Source organism: Corvus brachyrhynchos, unplaced genomic scaffold, assembly GCF_000691975.1.
Source record: "Corvus brachyrhynchos isolate BGI_N302 unplaced genomic scaffold, ASM69197v1 scaffold26, whole genome shotgun sequence".
In the NCBI taxonomy this organism is placed as follows: Eukaryota; Metazoa; Chordata; class Aves; order Passeriformes; family Corvidae; genus Corvus; species Corvus brachyrhynchos.
This window is the reverse complement of record NW_008239324.1, coordinates 7,270,361-7,287,045: the sequence shown is the minus strand read 5'-3', so window position 1 is coordinate 7,287,045 and position 16,685 is coordinate 7,270,361. Positions and strand designations below refer to the sequence as shown.

At 41.4% G+C, this 16,685-nt stretch overlaps 2 protein-coding genes across 2 annotated transcripts in view; one reads left to right on the top strand and one right to left on the bottom strand.

Annotated features, from left to right (window-relative positions):
• The first annotated feature begins 808 nt into the window (after window positions 1-808).
• Window positions 809-15,851, top strand: LOC103620185 (galanin receptor type 1). The gene is made up of 3 exons (XM_008638783.2): window positions 809-2,073; window positions 2,950-3,015; window positions 13,209-15,851. The coding sequence occupies exons 1-3, from the start codon at window positions 1,315-1,317 to the stop codon at window positions 13,524-13,526; spliced, it is 1,143 nt and encodes a 380-aa protein (XP_008637005.2). The 5' UTR covers window positions 809-1,314; the 3' UTR covers window positions 13,527-15,851.
• The window catches only part of DDX28 (DEAD-box helicase 28), a 2,559-nt gene continuing 1,254 nt past the window's right edge, over window positions 15,381-16,685 (bottom strand). The window contains exon 2 of the mRNA XM_008638905.2: window positions 15,381-16,683. Coding sequence (XP_008637127.2) covers window positions 16,035-16,683 — 649 coding nt within the window. The 3' untranslated portion in view covers window positions 15,381-16,034. The remainder of the gene's footprint in view (window positions 16,684-16,685) is intronic.

Here is a 16,685-nt window from a genome sequence, read left to right as displayed (position 1 = left end):
AGCTTAGAAAAAAAATCGCAAGGGAGAGCAACTGTCAGGTCCTGAACTTCGTTTCTAAAATTAAGGGGTTGCCCCCAGTCCCGGCCTCCCATTCACAAGATCCAGTGGTGCCCCACTCTGATCAAGTGCCTGGAGTTGTAACCACTGAAAATAGAGGTGGGTACTCTTCTCTGCAGGCAGCTGTCCTGCATCCATAAATCACTGTGTGCAGGTACTGTTAATGTTTGCCTAAACTTTGTTCCCTCCTCACTACCTGCAGAGTTCCTTAAGAAATATGAGTAAAAAACCCATTAAAACTAACCTACTTAGTACATTCTAAAACATATGTACTGTTTCCATAAGTAAGCATTAAAGCCACAGTAACTGAGCCATTAATCTTTAATAAAACTTCTGTTAAAAAAACATATCTTTGTTCCCTGGCAGGGAATATTACAGCTGCTCATAGCTGCTAAGACTGAACATTTCCTTTTCCAGTGAGAGGTTGTTGGCACTACTGGGCTGAACTCAATATGTCTTTGAAGATGGATCAACAAGGTCCAAGAATATTCAGGCACTAAGGAATTTGGGCAGATATCCCAGAAGTAGCAAGACCCACTCCTGAATCTAAAGTTCTCACAGCTTTTTGTGTTGGAAACACAGCTATTCAGATGGCTTTATGCTCTAATGGGAGCATTGAAGACTATGACACAAACAAATGAAATCCTTATCTGTTGATTAAAGTATTTTAGCTTTTTTTCCTTCTTGTACAGCCAGTAACAGTGCTGCCTCTCACAGAACTGCACACACTATTGTTCAGCAGCTGCTGCTTATCCATCCCTTTGGATGAGAATGGTTGCTTTGCTCTTCCCCCTCATGAGCAGTAATGCATGGGGACAAAGATGGCCAGGGGTTGTTTTCTGAAGTGCTCAGGTCACAGACAGCATTTGTTCTCTCTGCCACAGCTCGGCATGGAGATGGGAAAGCAGGTATGACAGCCACAGATCCAGGGAGTGTGGGAGGGAAGCAGAAGAGGAGGGGCATGAGGAAGCCGAGCTGCTGCTGCTCTGCTGCTGCTCCAAGCTCCCAGGGCAGCCTCATCCTCTGCTCTTCCGGCACGGACTTTTTCTCTGCCACACTGGCACCAGCTGCCAAACCTGGGTGTCATCTCTTGGATAACACAAATTCCTCAACCTCCTTTTTGCCAGTCCCTGGAATAATCTGCACCAGAGACAGAGAGAACTGGGAAAAATCATCTTTAGAAAATTGCTCCTCAAAGGAAAGACACGGCGCTGGAAAAGACAAAAGTTCACCTCTGGCCACCCCTAACAAACACAGATGTACCTGTCAGCAGTTCAGGGCTGCAGTGACTGCTCCTTGCCTGGCTCCATGAAGGAGCAGAAAAACAACTTTGTGCTTTCCCTTGGAGCCAACACCAGCAAGTGCAACCTTGAGACCAGCCAAACAGAGTCCCCAGCATGCTGGGCAGAAGCAACCAGGGGCGGCCCAGAGGTGGTGATTGTACCAGTGCTTTTTGGGTTGATTTTTCTCCTGGGAATGGTGGGAAACACATTAGTGTTGGTTGTTTTGGGGCGTTTCCGGCCTGGGGGACGCCCATCACGCAGTGCCACCAACATCTTCATCCTGAACTTAAGCATTGCAGACTTCTCCTTTCTGCTCTTCTGCGTTCCCTTCCAGGCCACCATCTACTCCTTGCCCGAGTGGATCTTCGGTGCCTTCTTTTGCAAGTGGGTTCACTACTTGGCCATGGCAACAATGCTGGTCAGCATCTTCACTCTGGTGGCCATGTCTGTGGACAGATACATTGCTGTGGTCCATGCCAAACGCTCGCCCTGCATCCGCAGCAAGCGCAACGCTGCCCTTGGCGTGGCTGTCATTTGGCTGCTGTCTCTCCTCATCGCCATCCCCGTGGCCCAGCACCAGGCCCTCATGAGTGGCCATCAGCAGGCACCCAACAGCTCTTTCTGCTGGGAGCACTGGGCAAACGGTTCCACAGCCAAGCAGATGTACAAGATTACCATCCTGCTGGTGGGATACCTCCTGCCCCTGCTGCTCATCACCTGCTGCTATGCCAAGGTGGGTGCGAGGGATGGGAATAATGTTTAAATGGAGAGAAAGATCTCAGACTCCTGGTGGCTTCTGTGTGTGCTTAGCTACACAGCCAAATAACTGATCCAACCCTTTCCGTATTCTCTCCTAGTACAGAATACTTTTTTGAGGTGGGGGGAGGGATGGAAAACAGAATGAAATTACACCAGATCACAAAAAGGATTACAACTGCTAAGATGACACCCAGCCTGGCTCCCAAACCCTCTAAAGAATCTTGCTGGTTTTCATATTTTTCATTTTGTTCTTTCTAAGTAACAAATGTTTGCTACTGGCAAGAGAAAAAACCTATGGAAGGATAAACATTTCCAGGTTATTGCTGTGCTGTAAACAGTTTTCAAAAGCTAGATCTAGATGTTGTTAATTGAGAATTGCCTGCAGTGCTTCAACACTCCTTATGACCCTCCCTTCAAGGGTGAGCCCACTCCTACCACCACATTTGTTTGTGCTGCCTCCAGGAGCAGCAGGACAGTCCCACCAGGGAACAGGACTGGCAGCCTGCTCTCTGCCCATGTGCATCATCAGCCTACGGAATAAATGAAGACAATCTGAGGCACAACATAAAATTCAAAGTCCATGTGAAAACCCCTGTGGATTTCAGCATAGTGCCAGCTGAGCTCTTAATATGTGCTGAACTACTGGAAGCATAGCAGGTTTAATGCTCTTTCCAAACCTTGTTTCTTAAAAGAGAAAGTGGAGAGTTTAGAATTAAAATCTGAAAGTATCATATTTGAAGTAATGTTAAAATAATTATTTCAAATTTTTGGTGCTTGTATGAGGAGTTCAAGTATTAATACACAAATTTCAATTTCTCATTCCATATATTGCTCCTTTTTTCCCCCCAAGGTTTTATACCATCTTCATACAAAAGTAAAGAACATTTCCAAGAAGTCAGAGAGATCAAAGAAGAAGGTAAATATCTTTGGTTTAATCTGTTAATTGACCATAATACAATAGGTATGCCAGTTTTATAAAGTAATCAGCCTGGTCTATGCTGATTCCAGTTGTTTTACAGTTACAATTTCTGTCAGTCCTTTTTGCCTATGGATCCTAACTAGATTTAACTACAGATTACATTTAGTTTCTACTGGTTCATTACATTCACTAACATACACTCAGCTTTATTTGCAATATACTTATGAGTATCAATTCATAATTGGTCTTGCACCTACACTGTCTGTAAGGATAGAACTCAATTGGTATTTACAATAATATCTCATAACACGATAACTATAGAAGTTATACACCACAATATTGGCTAGACTGGTGTTCCTTTCCCTTTCCCCTCAGAGTGTTTTTGAGCATGTTTTCTGTGTTCATCTAACTTCAAGTAGGTTCTGATAAACTTTCTTTTAACCACCTTTTCTAAGGCAACACATTATGCAGAAATGAGCTGCTGTGTGTTGCCTGCTGCAGGAACACCACCAGACCTAGATGGAACAGACTACATTGAAGAACACCATGTCTTATTTTGCCTGCTGATTTTTTGATGAATGCTGATGCCACCACAGATAAACTGTGAATTAAAATTTCAAAATCAAGAGTATAATTTCTTGATCAATAGTGCAGACTACAAACAGAAACCGGAGTCAGAGTTTGGTGACTTTAACAGCTACCATGAGAAAAGGCAACCAAGACATGCTGACAATTTTGATAATGTAAAATGCAGCAAATAAAGTGCTAAGAAGCAATGTCCTTCCACATAGAATCATTTCACAATTTCATAAGTTTGAAAAGTTGTTTTGGGTCTCAAAGTCACCAGCAAATCCCTAAACTGGTTGTATGAAATTCCCCTCCAGAATTTCTTTACCCATGTATGAATGGCACACTACCTATTTTGTTGCTAATTTTTAAGAGAATACTACCAACAGTTGAAAATTACTACTGTCACTTTTCTGTAAAGAAGTTAAGAATTTCATTTATGACAGTCACTTTTTCAAATGTACCCACTTGTGTTGTTTTCAGATTTGCTTTGTAGAGTTGGATGAAAAAATAGCTCTACAGTTTCTTCAGCCTTGGGCATTGTTATTAGATATAGCCAAGAGGATCAATCTTTAAAAAACACCTTTGATTTTACCTGTTCAAACAAGTTAGTGATGCAGCACTTCTTCCTCCCTCCCCTTAAGTATTTTCCTGGCCATAATTATGAAACACCCAATAGCAATTCTTGTTCCATGTGGCACAGTTAGGCCTAGTTTAATAGGTGATCCTTTCAGATAAAAGAAAAATAAAATACATTCCTCTACACACACATATCATCCTTCACAATATGTCTTCTTCCAGCACTGTCTGTGTAGAAATTGTCCATATAGCTTTCCTGCACGCCAAGCATCTTCTTTAGTGTACTTACTTCAAGTATTTTTTGTGGCAAACACTACTCTTAACATTTCATAAGGAGGCTTTCTTGGTCTGGTTGCAGACACACTGAATTCCTGCATATGCTTTCAAAGCATACTTGAAACACAAGAGTGAGAGTCCATCTTTTAAAGCACGTCTTCTTAAGCACACTTCACACTAGAGCCTAATAGGAAACTCATAGATGCATGTCAGTTCTGCTAATCCAGCTTCCTTCATATGTACTTAGTTGGTCCATTTGTGAAAGTAGTTGTGTTTGGGTTTAATTCATAAACTTCATCAGGGATTAAGTGAACAGCTTTTGCTTATTTTACTCAAAGATATTTGACAAATGAATCTTGATCCACATTTGAAAGGTTGATTTAGTACATACAGAACATCGAGTTTGTTCTGAAATATGTGTGACCTCAGTGGCTAAACACTGATTGCCTTGAGCTGTGAGAGAAAGTGTAGCACAACAACCAAGTCTTCCCATATGAGGTGATAAAATCATCTGAGTCACATCTGTTAATTCACAGTGTGCATCTTCACCACACTGATATGGAAAACAGTGTCATATTCATAAAAAAGAGTATAGTCTGAAACTATGACCATGCAGTTCCTGCTTCATTCCTATCATTTTAAGAAAACTGGGCTATTATCCTCCTTCCACCTCCAAGAGAACGGGGTCTGGGTTTGCTCTTTTTGGGTTTTCCTATTTGGATTTGGTTTGGTTTTTTTCTGTTTGGTTTGTGGGTTTGGTGTTGTTTTGTTTTTAAACAGTTAAATAGCAAATTTTGCAAACAGGTTTTTGTTCAAATCTCCCAACGCTCATCTGGGCTACATACATGAATAAAAGTCTCAAAAGAATCAAATTGCAGGCTCAGAGTCCTTGTTGAACAAGATTTTCCAGTGAAAGAGTTGCCAGCATTACCACTGCAAACAATTTGCTTTGTCACTCAGCATTTCAGAAGCTATAAGAACTCTCCTCAGGACTGAACACTTCAAGATAAAACATAGTTAAGAAAGAAAGCAAATGCCATAGAGTTCAGGCTGTGGTCTTGCCATAAGCAGCATTCCACATGCTGATTGGAAACACATTGTTATTATGCTCCGTTACAGGCTGCTTCTGAAAAAAATAGTACTACCAGGTAAGAGTTTTTAAAATGTCAAGACTTATTTCTGGATCTTTAGCTTTCATTGACCTTGCTGGAGTCTTGGTGTAATATCAGTCCCTCCACCCCCAGATCCTATAACACTGATATCAGGCAGAAGAGACATCATTCTTACTCACATAGTTTGAGCCATAGAACACAGAAATACAGTAGGAAGTATTACTGGGACAAATCCAAATTAAAGCCACCTGAAAGGTCATAGAGGGGCTGGTATTTTATCTGCTATTAATACATCCTGGAAATTTGGAAACAGCATGTGAACCTCAATAAGACAAATATTTACGGAACAAATGGGATACTGCTGGATCCAGCCCTAGGGTGATTTCTAATGAGATGGTGATAGCATGGCCAAATTGATAGTCCCAGTTGTGCAAGTACATGCCTGACTTTCCTAGCTGCACTGCTGTAGCAAAGAAAGCAAAATAATCCTGGATTTAACTGACCCTGAGTATGTGAAACATATTACTGGAGCCCAGATACTTGGTACTGTGGCTCAACCTCCCCCTTTAAAGATCGTACTGTATCATGAATTTATATCTATGCCTTTAAAATGAAAAAAAAAAAATAAAACCCTGTTTTAAAAAGTAAATCAAACCCATGGAAACAGGAAACAAAGCCTAATGAACTACGGTATTGGGAATTCGTTATTTCAAGAAGTCTCTTGCTTGTTTCTCTACCCCTTTTTGCCTTTTCATGACACAGTATGGTTCCCAGTGCCTGCTCCCTCCAGCTGTGCTCCCCTCCCTCCCTGGTGTGTGCTGCCTGCTCCCAGCAGAGCAGCACCTGCTGCCCAGGGACCCGCAGAGCTGCATGTGCAGACAAGCATGTGATAATTCTGTCTGTTATCACAGTATGGAAACAAAACCCAGTTAAAAGTTAAAAGAATTGTAGGGGTTTTGGCTATCCACACAGTTAAGAGGAGCTCTGACACATACACCTACAGAGTGGCACTGCCACCCAATTTCCTCTCAACAGGGTCTTGTCAAAAAATTCCCACTGCTGTATGAAGCACCTTTAAATAAATGTCTCCAACACCAGGCTTCACTTCAGCAGCATCTGAAGGCCCATCTGTTGTCTCCCAGACCACAGTGCCACAAGATATACCTGGGGTTTCAGCAGGGATTTTATTCCCTGCACTACATTTGCGAAGTCACTTTTCCCTTCTCCTCCATTACTGATGATCGTTCTGCTGTCTGTCATTGTCCCATTTGCCACAACATTGTACTCAAAGTCTGTTATTTGAAGGTACATAGGGGCTAAAAGGACAGCTTAAGAGGGCCCTGATTTTTAGGACAAACTACTCATGGGCAGTGTTCAGACACACTATTGTAAAGTCAGTTACAACCACATTTTGTTTGAATGGGTCCAGTTTACGAATAATCCGGAGAGCTCTGGCAGCTGTCACCCCCTCCAAGTCAGTGCTCAAACACCTGCTGAAAAGAACAAGTTTGTCTTTAGCAGAAACCTACAAATGACATACAGGCACAAATCACCAAATAAAAAAAAAGGGAAGGTTTTGTGCTTGGGTTGTGATGTGGAAGCTTTTAAGTTACAGGATGATTATGTAGAGAAACCTTTTCAATTTAAGCACACAAGAAACTTTGTAAAAATTTCCCCTGCACAAAGTTTGCTGCATCCTGACTTCACATCCCGTTATAAAAAGATTTTGACCTTTAATTCAGATTCCCACTTTAAAATTTTTATATAAGTTTGCCATCTACATGACAATGTTGGACATGCTCAATTTAATGTGCTTTTCCATTTATATGTAACATCTGTGCATTAGATCAAGGAAGATGTTTAGTACTTTTCACAAGCTTAGGCTGAAATTCTGCATGATGCACTAAGACTGTGCCTGCAGAAGAGATACATGACCGTCTGTTTCCCCATTTAATGCCATACTGGTTGTACAAGTTTGCCAGCCTTGAAAATCAGATGGTGTGATGCTGCGGGATTCTCCTTTGAAGTTTTGGATAATCGTTTTTTGAGGCCAGCCAGCAAGACCACAGGCTAAGAAATTCTGTGCACCCCTCTATGACAATTAAGTGTATTTCAATTCTGTTATCTCTTTTCTGAACTATGCAGAGTACAGCAAGTCTGTAATTTGGCTCCAAGGAAAGTTAACAATTCCCCCTCTGACAGTGTTGCAAAATATTTCATAAGAGCCCAGCCCCAGGAACTCTGCTCATACATCTGCCTTAAATAAGATGATTTAATGACGGAAATTAATGCAAACCGAGGGCTATCATGGCCCTATGGTGTTTTACTGGCCTCTGGAGCACACCAGAGTTCCTCAGTGTTTATTCAGTTCTGTCTTGTGCATCTTTGAAGAACAAATAACAAGGCTTGCAAACTGAACAATCTGAAATGCTTTTTCAAATTTAAGAATGTTTCTGGGAATGTGAATTTCACAGCTATTTTGCAGGCTTCCTTGAAAGGATAGTAGGAGCTGTGGGGCCTTGAGGCCAAAAGCTTCAATTAACAGACCAAATGAGCCACTCAAAGATAACAAATTAGTACTATGCTTTTCTATTGGTTAGCTACAATAGGAAGGTGAGCCGTGCTTACCTGGTGGGTAAGCAAATCAGCTGTTCATTGCTTCCAGAGATAAGTAAATACGAAGACACACGGAGTTTATTTGGGACACTCCCTGGAGTGCTGCACTTTGAAGGTCATACAAGAGCTTAAGGTAAAAGATACAGAATTCCTCCAAGATAGACGGGTATTCCTGAACATCTTGGCCAAGAGAGGCAGATAAAAGCTGCACTGTTACTGCTTTCTTGTATGCTAAACTAACTATTTGGCTACTGTTCATGCAAATTGAAGGTTTTCATGGAGATAATGGACGTGAAGTTCAAGGCCTTGGCATTTGAACAACAGTAGATACAGCAAAGGAACATGGAAGATCCTGGGATCCATTGAGCAAAAGAATATAATTCCAAGGTGAAATCCTGCACGTTGTTTGGTTAACAGGAGCCCAGGGCAGCAGGAATTAAGAGCATCATTACTAATTAGGGGATAATAGAAATATCACAATGCTCATAAGCATTTATGAATACAGGATGAGTCAGTTTCAAGGGCACCAACAGAGGAGATTAGAACGAGAGATGTGCAGATGAGCAGCTGGAACAGTGCAAGCAAGCTGCTGCGAAATGAAGAGCCCCCTTTGTACATAAAGCAAGTAACCAAAATGAACTGATAACATCTGAAAATATATTTACTTCAGTCCCTCCTCTTCTTCATGACATCCAGCTGCCATCTCTGACTCCAAGAAAGAAGACAGAACAATGAAAAAGAATACTTTCAGTGTCCTTCTCAGATCACTGAAGAGTAGAATTATATACAAATGTAATAAAAAAAAAGACCAAAGGGCAATGAGAAGTGCTTCAATAGTAATTAAAAGATGTGTGTGCTCTGAAGTAGAGAAAGCTGCTATCCAACATTTAAGTTACTTAAGAATAGGTATGCCATTTTCTGAACATTTTGCATTTATCACTTAGCTATGGGCATGTTTCTGGAGATCAGATTGTGTTTGGGACCTTTCTGTTAGAACTTTATGTGCAAAAGGAAAAGAATGTTTGCAAATCCATCAGGGGGAGTCAGATTTGCCAACAGAGCAAACAAGAATGTGGCAGCAGGAGTGAAGAAATTGGCAGTTTTCACTTTGCACGTTGGCTCACAGATGGACTTAGAACAAAGGGATGTTCTTGGTTCAATATCCCTGAATCTAAAGCCACAAAAATTGTCTTCCTCAGAGGTTGGTAAGTTCCTTCAGCAGTACAGTAGTATATTGCACTAAGCCACATGTCTTTCCTGGGCACTGACACAGGGTACCTGCAGTATCTAAAACCAAAAGCTTTAAAAAGTGACCCAAAAGCCATGGGTCACTACATTTTTTTCAAGTCTTCACTACAGTAAATTACAATATATAGTGAAGTCTGTAACCCTGTAGCTTACCATAATCAAGTCTGGGGCAATCAAAACATGCACCATTTGTCTCTCAAACTTTAAGGGAAAAAATATACAAGTTAGAGATGAGCATAACAGGAGAAAAGATTTATCAGTGAATCACATAATCAGGTATCAGACATCCTCCTACAGAGCAGCAATAAAGGAAGAGTCAATTGTTGTTTGCTGATAAGACAGTGTGGAAGAACAGGCATAGGCTACTTTATGCTTCTTCATTCAGAATTATGGAAGAAAAAAAAAGAGAAAATAATCTCAGCATATTCAGGAAACAGCAGTTGTCTCACTAATGAAGCCCAGTTTGTCTGCAAGCCAGTACTCTTTAATAAAAACCTAATTGAATGTTCTTTCCCATTTCTGTGTGGCTGAAGTACACAGTAGAAATGGATGGTCTGATCAGCTCTGAGAAATGATGTGCAGCTGGGCTGTCTCCAACTGGGACTAAATTAGGAAAGTGGCAAGCCCTCTACCCCTCTAGACTGTTCTGTCCACTCTATATTTTAATCTCAGGAATTCAGCTAGTCCTTCCTAAAATATGTAAATCCATGGAATACTTGAAGCATTTGACTCATTACAGGACAATCTTAATTTTGCCCTTGAGCAGATGCCTGACAAGTTGAAGCAACTTCATTAGAAGCTTATCAAGGACAACAGCTCTAAACACAATTAAATTTAAGGACTTCATCATCCTCCGGAATGAGGTATCTCTCCCAAAATGTTTTTTAAACATATTTCCCATTGCTTTTTGAAGGATGGGAGAAGGCTAAAAGCAAGAAACAGCTTGTCTAGAGCGAGGGGAAAAAAATAATCAAAGGGCAAAACAGACAAAGAAAGTCTGGAAAGCATAAATGAGAGGCAGATGACCAATAAAGATAACAAAAGAATAAGCAGGTAAATTCGAGACAATCTGCACATGACAGAAATGGGGGGGCGGGGGAGGAATAACAGAAGTTTGTCTAATTATCTGACAAACAAAAATATCTCCTTGTCTTTCTTTGTCACTATGCTATCAATTCACTGTACAGCTTAAACACACTTACTTTGACTCTACAACAAATAACACAGTAAGTTATTTTCTGGAGCTGCTTGAAAGACTTCTAGAAGTATTCTAGAAGTATTAAGAGAGACTGAAACAACCCAGTAGAGCGGATTGTACGTCTATTATGGACCCACCAAAACTTCAAAGTTGAACCAGAAGGTTTGCATTAAGTGGGGACAGCTTGACCAACAGTAATGCAATGTGCAAACTATCACAGCCCCTGGAAGAAGCTCTAACAATACACAAACTATTTGGATCAGTCCTCCATAGCTGGTCAGTCTATAGTAACAGTAGTTTAAGCTACAACAAAGTTGTAACATTAAAAGTCAAATAATGTTTTGGTTCACTTTCCTCTATCTTAACTACATGATCCCTAACTTGAAAAAACAGACACAAGTTCCATTTCCAAAATCTGTTTCTTGAGTCATGAATGATGTACATTATTGCTCTAATATTGTCTGTTTTCCATCTCAAAATCCCCAAAAGCTGGACCCCAGAAATAGCTTTGTGCTATTACATAGCAACAGTAAACCCATTTTGTAATACTCTGCCCTATGTTAAATGCAAGTTTTGTTATTTCACAATAAAAGGGGAAAAAAAGCCAGGTATATAAGCCTTATTCAAAAGAATGTTTCAGTGCTTGTAGCCCCCTAATTTAAGCAGATGGATGCTATGAAAGGTTGCCTGGGTAACAAGCCTAAGCTACTTAACATTGCTAGAGGGTAAAGAAGTAGCACCATTACTTCTGGTGAAAGCTAATGATGAGACCTGTTTATTCATCATTTCTTTGGTACCCATCATACCAAGCTTACCAAGTGGGTAAGCTAGATCCCACAAGACCACTAGGTCTGTGTCTTTTGGTCTCATCAACTTCTAATCATTCCAGTCTATTTTTAAGGACATCATCTGGCTCAGAGCATGATTGGTTTGAGGACGCTTGGCAGTGTAGTTTGTTCACTCTCAGGGGAATATCTTTGTTAGCTCAGCTGTCAGACACCATTCTGGTAGGTGAAACAAGGAAGCACCTGGAGTATGCCAGGTACACAATGAACCTACAGGTTATTGCCTTTCAAAGTTAATACAAACTTGTTTGAGAGACCTATTTGACAGAAATCACTTTTTTTTAAAACTTGTATTGTAGTCTTGATCTAAAGCAATAACATCTTCCTTAGAGAGGTTAATGGGTTTAACTAAATGTGGCCATGATAACCACTGACTAAATGAATTTTTGTTCACTAGAAAATTATCCCTGTTCTAGGAAAGTAACTTTACACTATTCACTTGAAGTCATGCTAGGGAATTATTGACAGAAGCATTGACGTAGCCTAGCAAGGCTGTAAATCTTAAGCTGAAATGCAACCTAAGTTTTAATTTTTCTCCACTGCTTTCCTGCTACTTGTACAACAATTCGCCTCAGGGGAAGGATATCATCTGTATGTCTGCAAGTTGTTATATTTATTAAAATGACAAAATACAAATGAGAAACACTAAATACCAAAGTTAAAAATCAGACATTGTGCAGAGAAACAAGTGGAGCAAGAGGAGGGAAGTCACCAGTTGTGCATCTGCTACAGAACCCCAAAATGAGGGATTAAATACAGAAAAATTGGTCACCTTGTATTACCATTTGTATTTTTGAAAACTCATGAAGTCAGGTGGAATAAGCCCCACAAAAACATTTGGAAAGGATCTTAGGGCCCCCAAGTCAGCAATCTCTGAGCCTTGCTAGGCATTCACTTAGTGTTCTAGAAGTAGAAAGTGAGAGAAAAGCAACACTATCAGGTCTCCTAAACGTGAAAAATGAGATCCTACTCCCACAGGCCTCAGGGTCTTACAGAAAGGAAGCTGAAGTGAGTTATAGCCTAATTTTATTTACTGTCACTGATAACCTTCATTTTGTATGGTGATCTCGAAGAACACTGTTTTCAGGAAAATTTTACCTCAGGTCAAGCTTTGGGACTGTGCCAGAGGCTGCCCAGTTAACTGGGAAGCAACCATGGCAGAGGAACACCTCTAATCCAGCCAGCACAGGCTGGGATCCCAGAGGCACAGGGAGCCTCCCTCAGGTCATCACCCAGCTAGGAACATTTCTAATCAATGCACACTGCATACGTAAAAAAAATCCTCTATTCAATGGTTTTCTGGGTTTCTCCTGTAATAGGGAAGATACTGGAAAAATCCTTCTCCTCAGGCCAGTTTTTGTTACTCCTCTCAGTGGCAAGCTTGCCTGCAAGTTGTTTTTCCCTGCAATTATTTTCAATAGCGTTAATGTTCCTCAGCCTCCAAATGAGCTATTATTTCCACTCTTCCTTGTAACACAGTTAGCATTGTTGCAGCCTTTATACTGTTTGAAGTTTTATAGGCACTACCTCCATTGTCTATAGCTATTTCCTTGAGCCAAAACCAGCCAATCCAAGTTTACCAGGGTTTTTAGCATCCTTTTTCATACTGTCATAATGTGCCCACCTGGCAGTCGTGAGTGTTGCCTGTGTTATGCTGCCTTCACTAATGACAGAGGAAAGCAAACTCACTCATTCCACAGCCTCACTTGATCATTGTGACCATTTAACACACGATCTCGTCTTTTCCAGACAGCGCAGACAGTGCTTCTCGTGGTTGCTGCGTTCCTGCTCTCCTGGCTGCCACACCATATCATCACCATGTGGGCAGAGTTTGGGCACTTTCCCCTGAACAACATCTCCTTCACCTTCCGCATCATCTCTCACTGCTTGGCCTACGGGAACTCTTGCATCAACCCCATCCTTTACGCTTTCCTCTCGGAGAATTTCCGCAAGGCCTGCCGGCAAGTCTTCACCTGCAAGTTCTTCCAGCGGCCGGCTTCCACTGAGAAACTGGCCAGAGTGCGCGTGGAGAATTTCTCTACCACACACTCCACCACTAATGTGTAAGCTGGGCTCACAAACATGTTTCAGGAGAAAGAGGAGGGAAGAAGGTTCTGTCTGGGGAGATCATGTATATGAGTGCATTCCAGGGAGTGGTGGAGTCTGCAGAAGTGTGGGCTTCGTCAGATTGCTGGAGTGGTAGGAGATGTATTTCCCTCTGACTGTCATGATACGTGACAGAGTTTGTCCTAGGGTACCTTGCTAGACACTGGGCTATGTGAAACAGAATTACCTGAATGCCCATAAGATAGAGCCCAAATGCAGCTGTAGTCGTGACAATAGGATCTAAAATAAGATTTACACAGAAGGTAGCATCTATACAGACAAGAAAGCAGCAGTTAATTATGACTGTAGGCAGTCATTTGGATGTGAACAATGAGTGATGCGACTCAGAGAGCAGTTTAGGAGAAGTCAAACTAAAGTCTTTGTATGTCTTTGTTTCGTGAACAAATTTGACTATGTGTGAGCTACACACACATTTATATCACTACCTGTGAGATAACTCTCTAAAGTCTCTAAATCCCCTTGAAGGCTTTGCTATAGCATTTACCTATTGGGCAGTAAAACCTTTCACATGTGTCAGTGACGTGGCTGTCAGCATTTGGTGGCTCTGTATCAGCTTATGCATCCCAGGGTCTAAATGTCTGTGTGCTCCTGTGTGTAATTACTCCTGTTTATCACTGCCTCCAACAACTGTCTCTTGGTGAGCAACAGGAGGAAAGTGGTATTTCTTAAAAAATTGCTTAAAAAACTGGTGGTATTGCTTAAAAAACTGATTTCGTTTGAAAGCAGTATACAAAAAATTTTGTTGGTAAATATAGTGTTCTCTTGAGTCTATCTACCCAAGGCTTTTAATCAGCCACTTTAGTATATATATAAAGTGCCCGAAATTTTGTGGTGCGGGGTTTTTTTTGGTTTTTTGCTTGTTTGGGGGTTTTTTTACTAACTGTTGTGATCAACAGTGCTCTAGCAACAAACAGTTAAGGGCATTTGTACCAAGTTCAAGGTTACTACTTGTAACTATATAAAGTGCATATTACTTCAAAAGTAGGAAGCAAATCACTGAAAGAACTTCATTATTTCACTGTGTTGTCTAATTTAGTATTTCTGCGTGCTGCAATCCAGACTGACCTGTTCACAGACTGTAAAAATGTGAGTTACAGAACTTAAACTACAAATTATTTGCCGTCCATGCAACGAATGGGTTTCCAGTCTCCAACTGGATCACTCTTTCACTGTATTTCTAAAACTTGGGAGCCATTGTATTAAATAATTATACTGCAGTTTGTAACTTCCTTTAAGAGCCCCTTAACTGTGCAATATGAACAGAGCAAATGTGTACAACAGGATAAGGTCATATTGCCTGATTCTTAGGTGACTATCTGTGCAAGTTTTCTTTGTTTAGCTTTTACTCTCAGTATATTAAGAGTAGCTCCAGTGTATTACTTAGATCCAATGCTGTGATCTTCTCATTTACCATAATGTAGAAATCTACTATTTCTTCATTCCAAGTGATTGCACAGCCTAAAGTGGATGGCATGGGAAAAACAGCCACTAAAAGAAAGGGTTAAAGAAAGGGTTAAATCACTGCAACAAAAATCAGAGCTAAAATGCTTATTTGTGTGATTATTTACCATGGATACAAACTTTTTGAAGCAAAATAGGACAATGGCACAACATTCAAAAGAAATCCTGCACTCACTCTGTTACATGAGAGTCATTAGAAGCTGTGAGTCAACACACTTCTTTCACTTAACAGAAGACATCTTTCAGTGTATTGGGTTTTTCTGGGTTTTTTACAATCAGTTCAGAAACTGGACATGTCACTACAGTATGCAGAAAAAAATGTGCAGGAAACACTTTAGGCTTTTAAAATTTTATTTAATATAGAATGAAGGAGCAAGATCCCATTTCTCAGTGAAAGGTAACCATAAAATAACAAATTAAGGCCTTGAAAGAGCCTCAAGCATTATTGTGCCTTCTCGTTCCCACTGAACTTTACAGGTATCTGGTCTAGAATTCTCCAAGTGAACAGCTACATCACAAGAAAATCAAGTATCCTTTGTCCTTTAGTCTCTCTACGTGTGTCTGTAACTGGTCAGGCTTTTTTTCCTGCCACAGTAGCAATTTTTAAGTTTTAATAATGAATGTTAGCTGATGGTGGGCAGCAGTGAAATGCAACAGAGCTGTGTTTCATACAGACATACCTTCATTTTGATTTGAATTTAAGTTATAAGTCTCAAAATAAGTAATCCAAATCAACTGATGAAGTAGTTCTTCAATATTCTCCAAATGCAGTCTGTTACTCACTTACTAGTTTCCTTTGGGAAAGCCACATGTTGTGATGGCTGTGGGAATGAATACTGCAGCTTCCAGAACAGTACACAAAGTTAACCTGATCACCTGGTTCTGAAACTCAACTCTCTTTCAGTCTGCTTTACACACAGCAGCTCATTTGCTCTGCTTTAATGACCTCAAGGTAAGCCCCTACCAGGGAATGCCTGGTGACCTGAATCAACCTCCTTTAGGTGAAGGCTTATTAATAGAGGAGTCCATTCCTGGGAGACCTGTCCTTTTCCGGGCTGCAGTCTCTATTTTCCGTACCAGGTCCACATCCCACCGATGGGTGACAAAACTAACCACAGCTCCACGCGCCTTGCTCCCAACCCGGCCAACTCTCCCTGCGCGGTGCAGGTAGTCCTGCAGGGTGTCTGGGAAGTCATAGTTGACCACTAGCTGCACATTGCTGGTGTCCAGCCCCCGTGAGGCAAGGTCAGTGCAGACAAGGACAGACACATCACCCTTCTGGAAAGAGGCAAAGATGCCAGCTCTAGCAGCTGCCGACATCTGTCCCTGCAGCCTCAGGTGCTGGATTTTGTGGTCGTCCATGATATAGCCCAGCCAGTTGACAGTACTGGCACTGTTGCAGAAGATGAGAACAGCCCCGCCAGATGATGGGCGCTCCTTGAGCAGCTGCAGCAGTTCGGGCAGCTTGTCCTGGCCTTTGAGGCGGACAAACTTCTGCTGGACGTGAGGCGGCAGGCAGTGCAGGCTCTGGGTGCCGAGGGTGACAAACCGGCCCACGTCAGTGAACTTCGCCAGAGTCTCCCTGAGCCCCACGGGGAACGTGGCTCCGACCACCACCACCTGCGGCCCCTCCCCGCT